The sequence below is a fragment of the Seriola lalandi genome, unplaced genomic scaffold, assembly GCF_002814215.2.
Source record: "Seriola lalandi dorsalis isolate HSWRI2012SDOR001 ecotype SW California unplaced genomic scaffold, Sedor1 jcf7180002054685, whole genome shotgun sequence".
Classification (NCBI taxonomy): Eukaryota; Metazoa; Chordata; class Actinopteri; order Carangiformes; family Carangidae; genus Seriola; species Seriola lalandi.
In genome coordinates, this window is record NW_019525238.1 from 780722 (window position 1) to 797563 (window position 16842).

Here is a 16842-nt window from a genome sequence, read left to right on the forward strand (position 1 = left end):
CATTAATTTAACACAAGAATACATTTGCGGCGAGCCTGATGTATGCAACCACTAAAGCATGGGAATTTTCCTGAAGGAACAGCATGCGGTTAATGGACTGTTCGGGCACGGAGAGAAAATCATAATTTTCATGTCATTTACAGCAGCTGCTACAGAAAACTGGGAAATGCTCAATCTGCACTGCAGGGCAAATGTGTTTTTAAATTTTTTATTTTTTTTACCCACTCTGGGACCCATTTCTGACACAGCACTGGGCTGGCCTCAGATTAGCAGAGCCACTGCCCGGCCATCTGAACCTGAATGCAGCCATACAAGCATGTCAGCAGTCACGGCGATGAGGAAACTGACTTGGCACTTCTCTAATCCTGTCCACTGTGGATTACCTTTTCAGCCGTCCAGCACAGTGATTGAACATCATATTATAAACTTAAAGAAGAGCTGTGCCAAGTCCTCTTTTTCAGAGTGGAGGGGGCACGTTTGTGCCTATAGCACTACAGGCATCAAACTTAAGTCATCACAAACTAAAATCTCCAATGAGTGAGGTCAATACGGCACAGTACAGACACTGATTAAAATCTTATTTTTCTAACACCCCTTAGTCAAAAACTGTATAACTTATAAACCAGAGGTTTTCAAACTTGTGGTTGGCCCATTGATTTGGTCTGTTCAACACAGGCAGTGCTTACAGGCAGCAGCAGTGGCTGTGACACACAGCTCCTAGAGGCGACTGAGGTACTTCAAAACCCTTAGCGCCCAATTACTGCAGTTTGCATCAAAAATCCTACTCCTTCTCAGAGTCATAACTCTGTCAAATTTGAACACACAGAGATGATACACATATTATTAGACTCAGTGTTACTTACTCTTTCCAAGGATATCATTAACTCCTGTTCCTCCCAGAGAATCATTGCATTTTTACGTTTTCTTCCATGTCAAAGAAATCCAATACAACAGTTGTTTGTACATCCATGGAAACATTGCAAACACGAATTGCTAAAAGTGATAGTAATCGTATTGCTCTATACCTATAGACCTATGGGAGGTCTGTCATTTAAAAGGTAACATCTTGACAGGAAAGGTGACATTTCAGTTACTCTGACATGTCTTTCTGTTTTAACTGTGCTGATTTGTAGAGACGTAACTGGGGGAGGCAGGAGCTGGGAGGGCATCCAACCTACTGCCTTCTCTCTGGCCACATCAAGTCTCCACATGTGCCAAACTGAAGATGAAGCCTTCAAACAGCTGAGAGGCATGGATCCTTTGTCAAAACGTCTCTGACCTGAAACCTTTGGGCAAGCCCAGGATACGAGGAGTCAAAGAAGAAGATTCATCCTTCTTGAGAACACGGCTGCATGAGTCAGACCTGAGCTACAGAAATATCTCTCATGGACTTAGTGATGTATAGAACATACAGTGCATATGCATAATATGGTATTTCACACTAATTTACACACATCCCGGCACAAACATCCTGTCCAGTTGCTGTGAGGCACAAACACACATACACAAAGTGAGTGACACATCACAAACACATTAGGCTTGGCAAAAGCCTCGTAACCACGCCGGCTCCTGCGGGCCCCTGACAGTCCAGCAGCTGTCATTGCAGTCAAAAGGCAACATTAGCTCTGGGTTACACAGACCCAACTGCACTGCACGTGACTGAACGCTACTGTACCGTCAAACCATCCCCCAGCCATCCTCCACAAGCTTACAATAACCATCACTCACCCTAACGGCCAGAATTAGGATCAGGATGGAGCTGATTAATTAAACAGCTCCAACAATGAACCAACTACTGATTAAAAAAAAAGGGTTATCTCATCTCTGATGTCTATAGAGTAAGAAGTTAGTTATTGTCTCAAGGATATGATTTACCATAGAAACTGAATCTAAAGGAGCTTGGAGCATCGCACTGACTAAAATAAAATTCTGCATATAAATATGTGTTGAGTTAATTAACTCCTGATGTAATTCAGGGCACTGTACGCCATCCCTCCCATATCCAATCAGGATGTAGGTTAAATATGGGGGCAGCACTGACAATGACAATGAAATCATAATGCTATTTTAAGAAGTAAAACTTTATTTATAAACTGGGCCCTGCCAGACCCAGTTTACGTTGCTATATCTGCCCCAAATACACATGGCAGGATGGTATGAAGAGCTGGTGGTCGAGTCCGATGACATTTAAATCTCTTGCAGTCTATCACTGCCATAAAGCATGCACTGTAATAACTCCACAGTGTAATGCACTGCACACAAAAATGCTCTACTCTACAAAATATACTGAATAAGAATGAATCAACATATTTGCATTTAGATTAAATGGGTTATAAACTTGTTGAAGCTGCCCCTCAGATGAATACATTTAAGACATAAGCAGCTCTTTACATGTTAGTAAATAATCCAAGGGCTCACTCACCCCCCTCCTGCCCTAAAACCTCTACTACAACACACAAGCAGACCCCCCCCCTCACAATCAGTGTGGTGCTCTTACCAATGCTGTTCTTGGCGTCTCTCCTCAGACCACACAGCATGGCTGTAGTTTAGTCAGCGCAGCCACCCTCAGGAAGTCACCCTGCTGATCTTTAGTTGCGGGCAGAGAACTGAGGTTCCCCCTGAGGGTAAGAGCAGGCGACCCGAGAGACAGAGTCTCAGCCGCTCAGATAAAACAGAAACACCATCTTCGTTTCGTCATTCCTTTTCTCTCCATTCAAACATTTGCTTAACCCGTGTCCCTGTTTTTAAAACCCAGTGAAGTCTGGAGCTCGAGAGGGCAAATTCTGATCCTCAGATGATCTCTAGTTTCCTCCTCTATTTAAACTTGGTGACAAAAAGATGTCAGCGTTAAATTATTCTCCTTAATCCTCAAAAATATGCATCTGCTAAACTCTGTCTTTCTATAAAATCCAAAGCAGGGAGAGAAATGGTCCACGTCCTTTCCTTGTCATCTTGCTGTGGTTCTGCTTTTCAGCTACTCTTACTAATCGTTCGTCCTTTTTCCAGAGGATTTATCATCCCTTGTTCATACACTCACATGAGCTCACACATAACATTTCTCTCTCTCATACAGAGCTAGAGTGAGTGTGTTTGCTCGCTCGCTCACTCTCTCTCTCTCTCTCTCTCTCTCCCTCCACCAGAGGGGTTCAGTGAGGCAGGCACACACGATAGTCACTCCCTCCCCCAGCTCTCTCTCTCTCTCACACACACAAACACACACTCACACACTCACACACTTTATCCATTTCCCACCTAGTCAAACACATCCTCAAACCCACCCACCCACCTACACACACACACAGTGAGATTAGACATGACAAAACTGCACACTCCCCACATATTCAACTCTAGGCACAATTAACACCACCTGCACATTCATTGTCAGACTGAGCCTTGCACAGTGTCACGTTTTCCTCTCTTTCACATGGGCACACACACACACACACACACACACACACACACACACACAGCAAAAGAAAATTTCTGTGCAGCTGCCTATATGAGAACATGTCTAACAGCTGCAATTCATTCAAAATATTGTGCAGTTGCAGTTGCACAGGACAAGTTCAGATCGTGAACATGTGAAAATAAATGAATGATCTGCAACTAGAAGAAAAAAAAAAGGGGACACTTAAAATCTGGGCGCTTGTGTGAAAATGAAATGCATGCACAGAGGGACTAACGTGTCTGCTGGCTGACCTGTCGCCACACCTGTCCGACCATTTGTCAAGCACACAAGCCTCGGCGCCTGCCACTTCCTGACCCCCACTGCAGCCAATACCACCAACATCAAAATGCCTTCCTCCTACCTCACTGGCAACCCGTCTGATCCCTGTCTGCATTGTTTGTATTGGTCACTGCGAATCCTAGTTGTCATCACTGAGACTTTGGAAGCAGTAGATTAAAAAAAATAACTTAAAAAACAAACAAAAAAAACAAAAGCAAAACAAGGGCAATAGCACACGGCACACTAAAATACACAAAATTCTCAACGTGAAACCGCTCTCTATTTTACAACAGCCAATTTTACAGGTGTGTAAAGTGATTACAAACAAACATTTCCATTTTTCAGCCCGGTGTTGCATGAAACCTAATTAGTCAGCTGTACCAGTGGACACAATACTCTTCAGTGTAGATAATTTCCTCTGAGAATTTTGTCCTTAATACCCCATTTACAATGTGAGCAAGCGTAGTCTTTCAGAGCGAGACTAATTAATTTCCAGCAGAATAAAGAGAATCAGGAGACGGAGCAGTGTGCTGGACTGATAAAAACCTCTGGGAACAGGGTGGCAAACGTTGGGTTATAATAAAAATTGACTCTCCTGCACTTCCTCTAGACTAGAAATCAACATTATTGATGCAGAAGAAGGGATAATGTAATGATTAGATTAGGGAGGAAGAAGGAAATGAAGAGCAGCAGAATTTGAAAAGGTTATAAAGGTGTAGGACTCAAGAAAAGATAGGTGTGTGGCTTTTTTCAGTATTTGGTGGTGCTTTTGTAAATTATTCATCTACATCATTTAAAAAAATCTTCTTGAATACATCCTGTTTTTCACCACATAGACAGAGTGGGTGTTCTGAAATGCGACCTCCTCATCGATCAAACTGACCACACTGCCATCTTATGGTGATCGGCTCCAGTTGCATGTGAAAACCTGAAAAGAAAACATTACTAATTCACTTGACACCCAGCACAGATCAGTGTGCGACATGAACAAGAGCCCGTGGATAAGAATGTGTCAGACATACTCATGTTTTAGTATTTACCTTTAAGCACGTTCAAAAGTCCAAGGAAACGCTCTGTTTAACAAGCCTGCTGCAAACTGCACTCTTTTTTACTCTCCTTTTAAATTGACTGCAGAAGATGAATGTCATTTGGTGATTCATTTACAGACAAACTTGACAAAGTCATGTAATTTTGTATCGGCAACAAAATTATCCTTTGTAACACTTTAATATTCCCCCTTTTTAGCATTTATAAGAAGTATACAAACATTTAATAAACTGCTCATAACATAGTATAATGCAGTTGTACACAGGTGTTACATTTTACAGTATTCGTCAACAATTAAAAACTTCGTATATGAACACAAATTTCATATTATTATAACTGTGTTTTTACTGTATTGCCATTCATGAGATGTCTATACAGCAGCCTCCACTTATGGGGGTCCACAGGAGGAGGTACTGCTGACAAATGCATTAATAAACACTTATATTTGCTTGTAACTACATTGAAGTGTGTTATAAACATTTTAAACATGTTTATATACTGCTTATGAATGCTTAATAAGGGGAGTAAAGTAAAGTGTTGCCCTCTTGTTTTCTAAATTTACATAAATTACATCACATATTTCACATTTTACATATCTGGCTTTACAATATTAAAGGCATGAATGTATTTCCATTTACCAAAACATGACATTTCCAGTGGGTTTTACCTTTGGTTCTCCCTCTGATGATGCCCAGGCGACATCGGAGAGAAAAAGAGAACATCCTCCTCTTTCCCCCTGAGGACCGGCCACCTTTCCTCAGAGAATCTGTCTGAGGGAAGGCGAAGGAGAGCTGCTGGGGAGTGAGGCGCCCCTTTCCAAACACTACCCTCGCCGACATGTTCATTTTCTGACCAGTGACAAGGTAAAAATGGATTCTGTCCTCTGCCTGACACTCTCACCGTCACTCAGACATTGCAGTCTCTGCCTGTCCTGCTGTTCTCATGTTCTCCTCCCTCTCTGGAGAACGTCCAGTCCTCTCAGGTGAGTCTTCCGAGCCCTCTCCAGAAACAGGTGCAGGTTTTAAAAAAGAGGAAAGACTCAGGTCCAACACTGTGCCTCTTTTTTTTCCAACCACCATTGGTAACTTCCACATCCAAACAGCCCACAAGCTGACTGGCTAAATAAATGTTATGTTTTAGCATCTCTGGCAATGTCAGTTTTCCAGGAACAGATGGCGGAGGGCTCAGGGCTGTGGGGCACAGCGTGCCTGCCAGAATGCAATGGAAACTTTCTCTGCAGGGATCCGGCTCTGAACATCACAACACAATGTATATTCAGGGCTGGCCATTTCAAAGCAATCACTTTTGATAATATTCTATTTAATTTATTGATTAAGCAATTAGATTAAGCGATTGATTAAGTAATTAGACATGGATTTGTTGGAGCATGCTCATACAAGGTGCCAAACTGACTCCTTGCCATGAGTCTAAAACCTGAGGAGACTGTGAGCTGGCGTCTTCACCGTTGCCAAGGACTCCCAGTACGAATCCATTCTTGGCTTACTCCATTTTAACCTTATACATGTAGTGTATGTAGACTCTTACGATCCAGGTGATCCAGTGGGTTAGTAGTGGAACCCAGGGGAGGAAGGAGAAACAAGAGGAGAGTCAAGCCTGAGGTATAGTCCCATGGAGACGCAGGGAAATATGGTTCAACACCCATTTCTTCAATGTTTCAGTGTCTAATAAATTTGTAGTAGTTTTGTCTCATGTCAATCTCTTAAAATGTTATTTGGCACATTTCAGTGTTTTCTTAACTGTGGGTATTCTAGGAGAAGCTGAGAAAAATAACCTTAATAACCAGAATAAATTAAATTGCCTAAACTGAACAGACGATCTGAGAATCACAGGGCTGAAAGTGTTTTCTGTTGAGGTATGTCATGAAATGCTGGTATCATTAGTGACTTGTCGTTATAGTGACTTGTAAGCCTGGAGCTGTTTCTGGAGGACACACACACCTATGGCTGCCTGGGCTGTGTGGACCTACTTAGGCTAGTGGTTTTTTTTTTTTTGATTAATTAAATGTGCCAAAATTAAAGCCAGAAGAAATTATATAATGTAGTAATTCACAGTTTGCATGTTGAACCTGTGCTGAAACTGGCCCCTTGAGCTTGAAGCACACTGACATCTACTAGTCAGGGATGTCATGAAGCTGCATTGTGGGGAATGTAGGTTCCAGAGTTTTTGGCGCTTGATTCATACTATGGGCTGGAGGTCAGCATACTGTATTTATCCACTTCAACTTCATTAGTTTTGACCATTCACTTTCTGTTCGTTGCAACATAATGGAAGAGAAATACCAAATATCCGGAGTATCCCTTTAAAACTGCTTCACTAGCAGGATATGCTCCTGGCTAAACTTTCCATTAAACTCTAATACTATTTGTTCTTTAAATGAAGCACATTTGAATATTTATACTGTATCAAGATATTTCAATTTTTAACTTGTTTTTCAATCCTTTTTATTTTTCTGAGAGACTTGGAGTAAATTCAGTTTAAGTTAAATAAAAAAATAAAACTGAATTGAGTCCAGAACGTTCTTTGACTGTAAAAAGCTTTACAAACTGTAAAAGCATGTACTCTTTCATAAGCTCCCCTGGATCACATCTTGGAGGCAAAACTGTTTACACAAAGTTATGAAGGCTCTTCCATTTATAATATGGGTCAACACTGTTCTTCGGGCGTCTTGCCCCTTTTGTTCTGTTCCAGCATCCTGTCATCTGGAAGGAGGTGAGGAATAACCCCGTCTACCCCAGGGGGAATACGACCAGCTCTGTAGCCAGCAAACTCGTGTGAACATTTCCTTACCATTTTGACGCCTGTGTAACATACGAAAATAGCTCATCTGTTAAGTATCATACCACGAATGAAATACCTATTTATAACTCCCTGGTGACTCCAACGCCTGTTGATAGGACATTTTGCTTTTTGAAATTTGTTTTCAGCCAACCAATGACACCAGTTTATATCAGAAAAAACTTGTTTTGTTGTTGTAAAAAACTGAACTGGAACACCACTATTACTTAACAGTAACTTGGGGCAATAGAACATTGCTTTAATGTGGAGATGAACCTCATCCATTAAATTATCAATTATGAAATGTAATTTTCATACTTGGGAATTTAGTCAAGTTTCATACATTTTCCAGACCTGTGCAACAACCCTGCCATCAAAAACAATCATCAGGCCAGTTTCAATTTTTAAGCGTTTATTGTGATTAACCAGTTTATTCATTCTCCTCGCTCCTGAGCCTGGCATTGGGGTTGGTGATCTTGATGGCCAGCTGAGCTGCCCTCTCCACGATCAGCTTCCTGTTCTTGGAGGAGACGTTGTGGGCGATCTCAGCACAGTGAGTCCTACAGGAGGTGAAGACAAGGGGCTATTAGGTCCTGACAAGACATTAAAAGTCACACTGTCAAAGTGACAGTTAAGGCTGTAATTGTGCTGAGGCGGTCGGGTCCACATTGTTAAAACAATAGTATGTCAATTAAAAATACAGGACAAGAATACCAGAACCAAAAATAAAATCACTTCTAATACAAATAAAGCTATATTAAATGACTGTGTGGCTTTGAATGATTTAACAAAAAGTCACCTTGAAAAAACAGGTTTGGTCTTAAGTTGCCCAATATTTTATCAGTTCTTGTAACAGTGGCAAATCCCTCCCGTGTTGCAGAAACAATTCAGGAATGTTTTTGTGCTACATTTACATATTAAAATAAATGAAGAAATCATGCCATAATTGCAGTTTTAAAGGATAAACACAGCCACTTAAATGTTCAGTGTTTCTAAAACACGTTTAGCCAAAGGTCATGACAGCATCACTAAAGTCAAGACTGACACGACTGTCACTCAACCTAACCCAAGTAATGAAAGCATTGGTAAATAATGATAATGATGAATTACAGTGGCCACTAAATGCAACTGAAACTACAGAAAGATGGGAAATGTTCCAGAGCTGATCCATGTGTTTTTGGCTTTATGCTTTTAGGGTAACTAATGTCACAATTGAAATAATGCTGTTTTTACCACTAACAATCTGTTGAACTTTCCTAAAGGATCAATAGCTCCCAAAAAAGGGAGAAAAACAGATAATCACCAACACTTAACATGCTCTCTGAACTATTGATTCAACAGTTATCATTTTTGAAAATAAGATGTACTTGTCTCAAGCAAAATCAATGTCACCAAATCTGGGGTCAGAGTAATTCATAGATCACGTTCATAAAAGAGCTTAGTGAGCTAAATTTCAGCTTAGCCGTGGCTTTTCTTTAACTTGGGCTGAATAGATTGTACTTGTTATGAAACATATCCTCACTGAAAAAACCAGCATTTCCATTTTGTCAAATTGTGAAACAGTCAAACATCTCCCTTGAAACACAGACGAGCAAATCTGTCTGAGGAGTCTAGAGAGCAACATTCATTTCACTTTGAAAGTTTGTCTTTGTGATTTCACAAATTGTTTCTGTGATATAGAAGACAGTGTCAGTATTTTGCTAGTCAGTCAAACTGGACTATTTCCAAGATTATTAAAATGGGATCAATGATCAATATACGATCACAATTTTTTACCTTCTTTGCTGAAATTACCATGATGATGTGACAGTGGCATTACACAGAGCTATGCTTTGAACTGTGGTCAAGGTAGCTACTACCTGCTCGCTCAACATCAGCTCCATTGCTATTTATGTTTTAATTTCCTGGTTTTAAAAAACAAATCCAGACTCTAAGCTTTCAACCCTTCAAGTACCGAAGTGGTGTGGGTAAAACTACATTTATGGTTTTCTGTGGTGTACAGTGCACAAAAGACAGGCTATTCTATTTCTTCCAGAGCAGAAGATTAATCCAATAAATTTGTGCACCAGATTGTGTGTCACTGAAGCCCTTAGTAAAATGAGGCAGAGTTTGACAACAGCTCCAATGTAATGCTGCATAAGTTTAAAAAATATATATCCCATGTGTTTATGGGACAGTCAGTCATTTTGATCCAAGCGCTTGGCCATTACAAAACTCCCTCTTTAATGCTTTGACCTGGACATGGGAACTCTGCTTAAGAAAATTAGGTTGACCTTCCACTTTTAATTCCTTTTTAAAAAGTCCAAATATTTGTCAAATGAAGCACAGTAAGCATTCCAGCTGTGATTATTTCAGCAGATACCAAATTCTGAACAGTAACAGTCTGAATGAAAATGGCCATTTGGCTTGTTGTTATGGATGTTTCTGTGTGCTTACTTCTCACAGCCTGCGGTATTAATTATGTGACTCGTCTCTGATAAAATCTTAAGTTGACTTTGTCACATATTTACATCAAAGAATGTACCAGTTCAAACCTTGCTGTCATTCAGTGGTCAGCTCGCACACTTTGCCCTTGGGGTGTCTAAACATGTAGTCTTATTTTCTTGGGTTTTAAAGATTTGTCACACAGACTTCTGCTGCCACCCCAACAGAAACACTGGGAGTAAAAGGATTTTTTTCATAATGCTCAAGAGACTGAAAACTCAATATCAAGCAACTATATTAAAAATGTCCCAATTAGACAAAGGTTGAACATGTCCAAGACATTCTTGTATGAACAAAACAGTGAGTCTGTTCGCTTAATGTTGTCAAATCTTGGTTGATACAAGACTGCGAAAACAGTTTTGGAAAGAATATTGGAGGAGAGGAAACCATGTGCAACTCTGGTACCGATAGGCTGATGTGTAACCTACATTATTCTTAAGTATGTTCATGTACAACTTACTTGTTACTCATCATCAGAACCTCGAGTTCCTTGACATTATGTACCAGGAACTTCTTGAAGCCAGTTGGCAGCATGTACTTGGTCTTCTTGTTGCTACCATAACCGATGTTGGGCATCAACATCTGACCCTTGAACCGCCTGCGGACCCTGTTGTCAATACCTCTGGGCTTACGCCAGTTTTTCTGTAGATGATAGAAAAAAAGATGTGCAGGGATTAATTGCTTGCAGGTCCTTTCTAGACAATAAAAGGAGTGGTCCAACCCTGATGAGCATGTTGTATATGGGTGAAGACTTACCGCAATCTTAACATATCTGTCAGACTGATGGCGTATGAACTTCTTAGTGCGCTTTTTGACAATCTTGGGTTTTGTGAGGGGCCTGAGGGCTGCCATGGTGACTGAGGACAGAAAACAGTGAAAAATTAGGATCACAACCAATGTAGTGCATTATATCAGCTTCAGTGTTGCAGCATTTACACCACAACGTGCTCCTTACAGCAATGACTACATTAGTAGTTTTCTAGATGAGCAAACGCAGGAATTATTGGCAGCTACAAACGTTTAAACAAGGTGTGGAGAATGTTGCCAATAACTCATTGCCACATTCATAAACTTCAGATCTCGGTGTGTGTGAGAAACAGCAATAAACCAAGAGTCCGTCCACTTTTCTGTAGTAAGCCTCAAGATAAACGTGTTGACTAGCTATCGACCTCCGTGCACTCAGTGTTTAGCTAGCTTGCTAACTAGCCATGCTACTTGAAGAAGCAAACGCTTCAGGGCTATAGTTAATCAACGGTTCAACAGTTTGGCCTAAACAAAATTTTAAAAAAATCACATGCCCAATGTTGTTAACTGCTAGCTGTTATTTCACAGTGCTTGTGTGGCAGCGTTTACTGAATACGACAACCCCATTTTACGGGGAGAGCGCTGGGAACCTCTTTAGCAGCAGCACCTCGCTCCAGATCGACAGTTTAAGATTATATAAAACGATAAAATGGTCAATATTATCCAACATATGTAGAGTTAATGTATAAGATTGACGACACACACATTGATGCTCAAATAGTGCCCTAAATCGCGTGGATTATCATAGATTGCATTGACTCACCAGCCGATGTAAATCCAAAAGGGACTTCAACGACGGCGGAAGGAAAGAAAAAGGACTTCCGTGAGTATTGCAAGGGCTTATGGGTAGTGTAGTTTTTCAGACTTACATGTGTTTTACGGCGCTTGCGCTCTACTGCAATTTACACTTTTCTCCTCAAAACGTATTAAATGAAACAACATGAATCTCGTTGTACTTATTGGTATTAACTAAATGTTATATGATAATGTCCGGAACACATATCTCTACGCCCACCTTTCATATTTGTTTACTTCATATTTGCTCATGAAACGACTGGTGCGCACTTCCTGAACAGATGAGGCTTTTTTGTGGGGGTAGCAGAGTGAACTTGTATAAACTTAGTGAACGGATGATGATACGGAAGACTGATTAAGCACATGTCGAAATCAAGATCACAAAAAGTGAAGTTTTGTTCCTGATTAACTTTCAGAATAGAGGAAGAGTCAGCTGACTGACAGTTGGAGGAAACGGGGGTGGGGTGTGATAAAAGGTAAATGATCAGTTTTTTTTTTTTTTTGTCACATGATACTTAGGGATACACTGCATGTGTGTGATTAGTGCATGTATGAAGATTTAGATCTGTTTTATTTTGTCGTTTAGTTTTTTTCCGGCGCGTTGGGATGGAACATCAGCCTATTATGAAGTGAGTCTGACCTGTTATTCAGTGTTTTATTGCAAACTAAACGTAGCTCGCAGTATTTTCCACCTCACTGGCTTAACTTTTGTTTCCCGTTACTTTCAGCAATCAAGGCAGAAACTACGGACTAGCCAATCCCGGTTATATCCCAGCAGCACAGGGGGGGCCCGGTAAGATCCGTGGACGTGTAATAATGCATTTGTACTGAATGTAAAGCCATTAATTATGACATGGATATAAAGTCATTTAATAGTGTTATAATTAGGCTACACAATTCAGTGCCGTACGGTGCACACCTAGGCATGACGTCATTCTCGACCTGCAGGTTTATTTTAGGTTGGTAGCACCCTAGTAGCTGAAGGACTTACACGTTCTGCGGTTTGGAGGGTTTTGGGACCATATAACAGAAGTTACAGGGTTTGTGAAGGGGCCAAACTATGTGTGTGAGTGTTTAGTGTAGCTGTATAACCTCTCAGAATGGAAACTACCACGGGTAAGTCGCGTACTCACGTCTTTGTTTTATGGTGTTGTCACACAGAAACATGTTACAGCTTGGAAGCTAAAGAATTTAGTTGGAATTTCTGAAAAGGCTTGAGTGAAGTCTAACAAGGATTTACATGTTTATGTGATGCATAACTCTACTAGAATCAAAAATGTACTTTATAACATTTGAAAGCCGACATTATTGGAAATGATTGAACTGGTTCTTCTGGTTTGTTTCAGCAATGTTTGCCCCACCCGCAGCTGACGGGCCCAGCGCTCCTCCGGCCAGCATGTTTGACAGCATGCCTGGCTATGAAGGAACAGTGGCAGGCGGAGGAGGTACAGGATGCTGCATGTGCTTCTTTGTTTTCCCCTTTGTTCCCTTTTGACTGTGATGAAACATTACAGTCAGACACACTCCCTGGCCACTTTATTAGTTACACATGCAATATTGTGCATAAGTGTACTAAAGGTAGAGTTATGGTACTCAGGTAGATATGCAGTTTTTCAAGGTAGGTTGTTCTAAGCATCTTGGAGAAATTGCCACAGTTTTTTTTTGCTGTATGTTTGGGATTGCTTTGATGCTGCAGAATGAATTTGTTTGTGCTACATAAGTAAGCGCAACATTAGAAACACCTCTCAATATAATGCAGTCCAGTTCAACACCACTGCAAACTGCAACTTCAGTAATAAACATGAAGTTAAATGAATGCGGTGGGCTGTTGTGTTTGATTTTACAGTTATCCCTTGTTAAGTAGTCAGTAAGTGTATACTGTATATACAAAAGCATTTTGAATTATTGCTGCTAGTTTAAAGCAATGAAACAACACAAAAACTTTTTTCAATATCTGCTGTAGGTGGATATCTGCCCCCTCCTATGCCTGCTTACCCAGTTCCTCAGCCTGAGCCTGGACCTGAACAACCACATTGGAAGTAAGGCTCAAACTATTCCCTTTCTTTCAACATGACAGCTAAGGGGATTTGAAAACATTATGGCATTATTATGTGGTTTAAGAATTAAAGGAGGCAAGTCTCACTTCCTCTTAAAATATTATACTTCATGACATACTATGTCATTCTTTCACTGCTGGCAGTATCCCATCTATAACTGAAGACACTGCTCGGGAGGCGTTGGTCCTGTTTGCCTCCAGCAAGTGCTGCTACAGTTCAGCACCAGCAAAGGATGGTGTGATCACCAACATGGAGGCATTCAATACATATAGGGTAAGAGGAGGTCTGTTCATGTGAGTGTGTGTGTGTGAGTGTGTGTTCGTGTGCGTGTGCGTGTTTGGAAAAACCCAATAGAATGATAATCAATAAGTGATAGTTCATATGGTTGTTTTGGCCGTTCAATGCATGACTAAGCAAAGAAATACCAGTAGACAGTTAAATCAAGTTTAATGATTGTTTTCTCCACCGCTGCTTTGTTTTAGTACCGCCTGGAAACCTTTACTGAAACAAGATCTACAGAGTGGAGTCACGAGCCATATAATGGTACAGTGCTTTTACTTTGTGCATCTTTTGCCCAGGATCTGTCCCCAAAGGATCATTTTTTATTTTAGAGTAACCTGCCGATTTTCTTTTTGATTACTTGCTGAGATGATGAAATGTCTCAAAAAATTTAAAAATGCTCATCTGAATTTCCCTGAGCCCACGGTGACATATTCAAATTGCATTTTTGGCCAGACCAACAGTTGAAAACACAAAGATAATCAATTTGCAATTATACAAAATAGAGAAAAGTGTCCAAATCCTCACATTTGAGAAACTGGAACCACAGAATCTTGTAAAAAAAAACAAAAAAACAATACATAATCAAAATTGTTGGTGGTTAATTTTCTGTTGATCGAATTATCAATGAAATGTTTCAGTACTACTTCAGCTGTCAGTCAGCTATTCAGTGTGACCCCTCAGTGACAGTCTAATATGTTGTTTTATTTGGATCAGGCCAGCCAGTAGATGCCTTTTCCCAACCACCTCCAGGGCCTTGGGATATTCCGGCTAAAACACCCAGTTTTTTCCTGGATTCCAAACAGACAATCAAGGTTCCTTACACGTCATCTATGAAGGTAAATTTTAAGAATGTTGAAAAAGATCCCGTTATTGCCTTTCGAGATTTTTCCTGATGAGAAACATTTCATCTGCAGAGCTGCCACGTTTGTTTGGGAATGGGACGAAAACCTTGCAAAGACTGTGCCGGTGCTGGTAATGTAAGTCACTTCCACAGACCTCACTGAAAATATTACTTGAAGACATTTAGTGAGATTATATGATCATCTGATTTCCTTTCTTGCTCCTGTCAGAAAGTTTGTTGGGTGTGCAATGGATCTGGTTACCGCCATGGAAACGATCGATGCCACCACTGCAATGGAAGAGGAAGGGACAAGTAAGTGCTACCTATAGATTTCTAATTAAGTGACAGCCTCAGTAAGTGCAATTACAAACAGTACAGTTTGTGTTTTTCTTCTAAAACATACTGTTATTACGCATTATTCTGTTACAGCTGCAGCCACTGTCATGGGCAAGGATCAAGGCAATGTGACACATGTCGTGGCAAACAACAGCTTCTGGTCTACATCAACCTCACTGTGAAATGGTGCTGTCTACTTATTGCAGTTTATCTGCCAAGAAGGCCATACTTAACTAGGTCATCCACATTTATGGTTACTTTATACTGTTTAATATTTCTAAAATTAAACTGGATATCTTCTTTTTTATGTTTACACTTTCAGGACCAACAACTCTGACAGCTATGTGGTAGAACAGTTGAGTGGACTGCAGGTGGACAACCTTAGCAAAGTGTCTGGCAAGGAGCTTTTCAGAGATTCTCAGTACATGGTAAAAGATTGCTTCATACTTTCTCAGGAGGTGCAAAAGTGGGAGACCACATGCACAAAGAACAAACCCTGACTTACTGAACTCTGGGATAACCATGCATGCTTATTAGTAGAACGGTGGTCACCCATTTACCTACACAGGACCACAAAAAAGTAAAGTGGCTGAACACATCCTGTGTGACACTGATGGAGGACTGAAGCTTTCTGCTTCTTACATGCTTCATTCACTATGCAGCCTGTGTACTCTACTGGTGTTAGGCTTATTACTGATCCTTTATTCAAAGGGTCATATCTGTGTGTCATGGCACTCCTCACAGTAAATTAAACACTAAAACATTTGTTACCAGGCTTGATCTGTCAGCCAATGAATGAATGTAATTTTAACAGTGATGGTGATTCAGCACATGTCCATATTTTTCTGATTACCCTGTACAGGTATACCCAGTGATGGGCTTCCCAGACCCTGCAGTGGTGAGTGCTGCACAGCGCTTTGTTAATGAACACCAGGGCAAATTCTCCCAGACGTCACGCATTCTACAGCAGGTATTTATAATATTCTAATATAATATAAAATATTTTATTTGGACTGGATCTTGTGTTTGTGTAACATGCTGATATTTGCTTTCTCTGTCTGCAGCGTCAAATCATTGAGCTGATCCCTGTCACAAAGGTGACCTACTTGTGGAAAAACAAATCACACATTTACTTTGTTTACGGGAATGAGTTCAAGGTTAATGCAGATAACTATCCTGCTACCTGTTGTTGCTGTACTGTAATGTGATTGCAGTGATTCTGTATGAAGGTGTTTACTTTACTAACTATTTTCTACAACATAATTAATGTAAAGAAAGTGCCATTTGTATGCTTGCACCACAAAAAAAAATGGTTAATGACACAATATAAGCCATAATCATACTAGATTCTCTGAATTATGAACCTTATTGCTTTAATCTCTCAGCAGTTATTTTCATAACCAGTAAAGCAGCTGTTTTTTTTTTTATACACAATATTATTTTTTAATAGCAGTACAAATTTTTTACTAAAATGCATTTAAACCTTATTTGTTTGCTGTCATGGTAACACTCTCTGTCGTTTTATATGAATGTTTATCTTTTATTGAATTTGTATCATTTTGCAAGACAAAACATCTGTAATACTTGCTCTGCAGTAATTGCCATTTGAATAAATGTCATCTAGCAATGTTTTGCTCTTGAATCATTTCGTCATTAAAAGTCGACTGTCGCTC

At 40.2% G+C, this 16842-nt stretch overlaps 3 protein-coding genes across 6 annotated transcripts in view; 1 reads left to right on the top strand and 2 right to left on the bottom strand.

Moving 5' to 3' along the window:
* The window catches only part of grip2a (glutamate receptor interacting protein 2a), a 33702-nt gene extending 27991 nt beyond the window's left edge, over positions 1-5711 (bottom strand). The window contains exon 1 of one of the 2 annotated variants that reach the window (XM_087178363.1): positions 5442-5711. In XM_087178363.1, the coding sequence (XP_087034489.1) occupies positions 5442-5619 (178 nt within the window). In that variant the 5' untranslated portion in view covers positions 5620-5711. Of the gene's footprint in view, positions 1-2497; positions 3054-5441 lie in introns of those variants that run through there. The other variant, XM_087178362.1, reaches the window with a different exon arrangement.
* Positions 5712-7965: 2254 nt separating this feature from the next.
* On the bottom strand, positions 7966-11771 carry rpl32 (ribosomal protein L32). Its single transcript, XM_023422823.2, has 4 exons — positions 11622-11771; positions 10811-10911; positions 10515-10696; positions 7966-8130 (listed from the first exon to the last, which is right to left on the bottom strand). The coding sequence occupies exons 2-4, from the start codon at positions 10904-10906 to the stop codon at positions 8001-8003; spliced, it is 408 nt and encodes a 135-aa protein (XP_023278591.1). The 5' UTR covers positions 10907-10911; positions 11622-11771; the 3' UTR covers positions 7966-8000.
* A 151-nt stretch (positions 11772-11922) lies between these two features.
* ssuh2rs1 (ssu-2 homolog, related sequence 1) lies at positions 11923-16798 on the top strand. 3 transcript variants are annotated; one of them, XM_023422773.2, is made up of 14 exons: positions 11923-12129; positions 12240-12282; positions 12382-12446; positions 13000-13098; positions 13617-13692; positions 13854-13983; positions 14193-14253; positions 14707-14828; positions 14907-14969; positions 15063-15145; positions 15263-15355; positions 15492-15597; positions 16032-16139; positions 16234-16798. In XM_023422773.2, exons 2-14 carry the CDS (start codon positions 12260-12262, stop codon positions 16375-16377), a joined length of 1173 nt encoding a protein of 390 aa, XP_023278541.1. In that variant the 5' UTR covers positions 11923-12129; positions 12240-12259; the 3' UTR covers positions 16378-16798. The 3 variants fall into 3 exon arrangements, with proteins under 3 accessions (XP_023278541.1, XP_087034499.1, XP_023278542.1); XM_087178373.1 differs by lacking the exon at positions 11923-12129 and having other exon boundaries at positions 12148-12282; XM_023422774.2 differs by lacking the exons at positions 11923-12129; positions 12240-12282; positions 12382-12446 and adding an exon at positions 12515-12769.
* The last annotated feature ends 44 nt before the right edge of the window (positions 16799-16842 follow it).

Excerpts from the sequence above, each read along its gene's own strand:
- rpl32 (XM_023422823.2), bottom strand. The coding sequence starts at position 10,906 with ATGGCAGCCCTCAGGCCCCTCACAAAACCCAAGATTGTCAAAAAGCGC. Across the intron at positions 10,697-10,810 it reads ACAGATATGTTAAGATTGCG|AAAAACTGGCGTAAGCCCAG; the intron begins GTAAGTCTTCAC and ends TATCATCTACAG. Across the intron at positions 8,131-10,514 it reads GTTCTGATGATGAGTAACAA|GACTCACTGTGCTGAGATCG; the intron begins GTAAGTTGTACA and ends CACCTCCTGTAG.
- ssuh2rs1 (XM_023422773.2), top strand. The coding sequence starts at position 12,260 with ATGGAACATCAGCCTATTATGAA. Across the intron at positions 13,693-13,853 it reads CCTGAACAACCACATTGGAA|TATCCCATCTATAACTGAAG; the intron begins GTAAGGCTCAAA and ends CACTGCTGGCAG. Across the intron at positions 14,970-15,062 it reads ACTGTGCCGGTGCTGGTAAT|AAAGTTTGTTGGGTGTGCAA; the intron begins GTAAGTCACTTC and ends TGCTCCTGTCAG.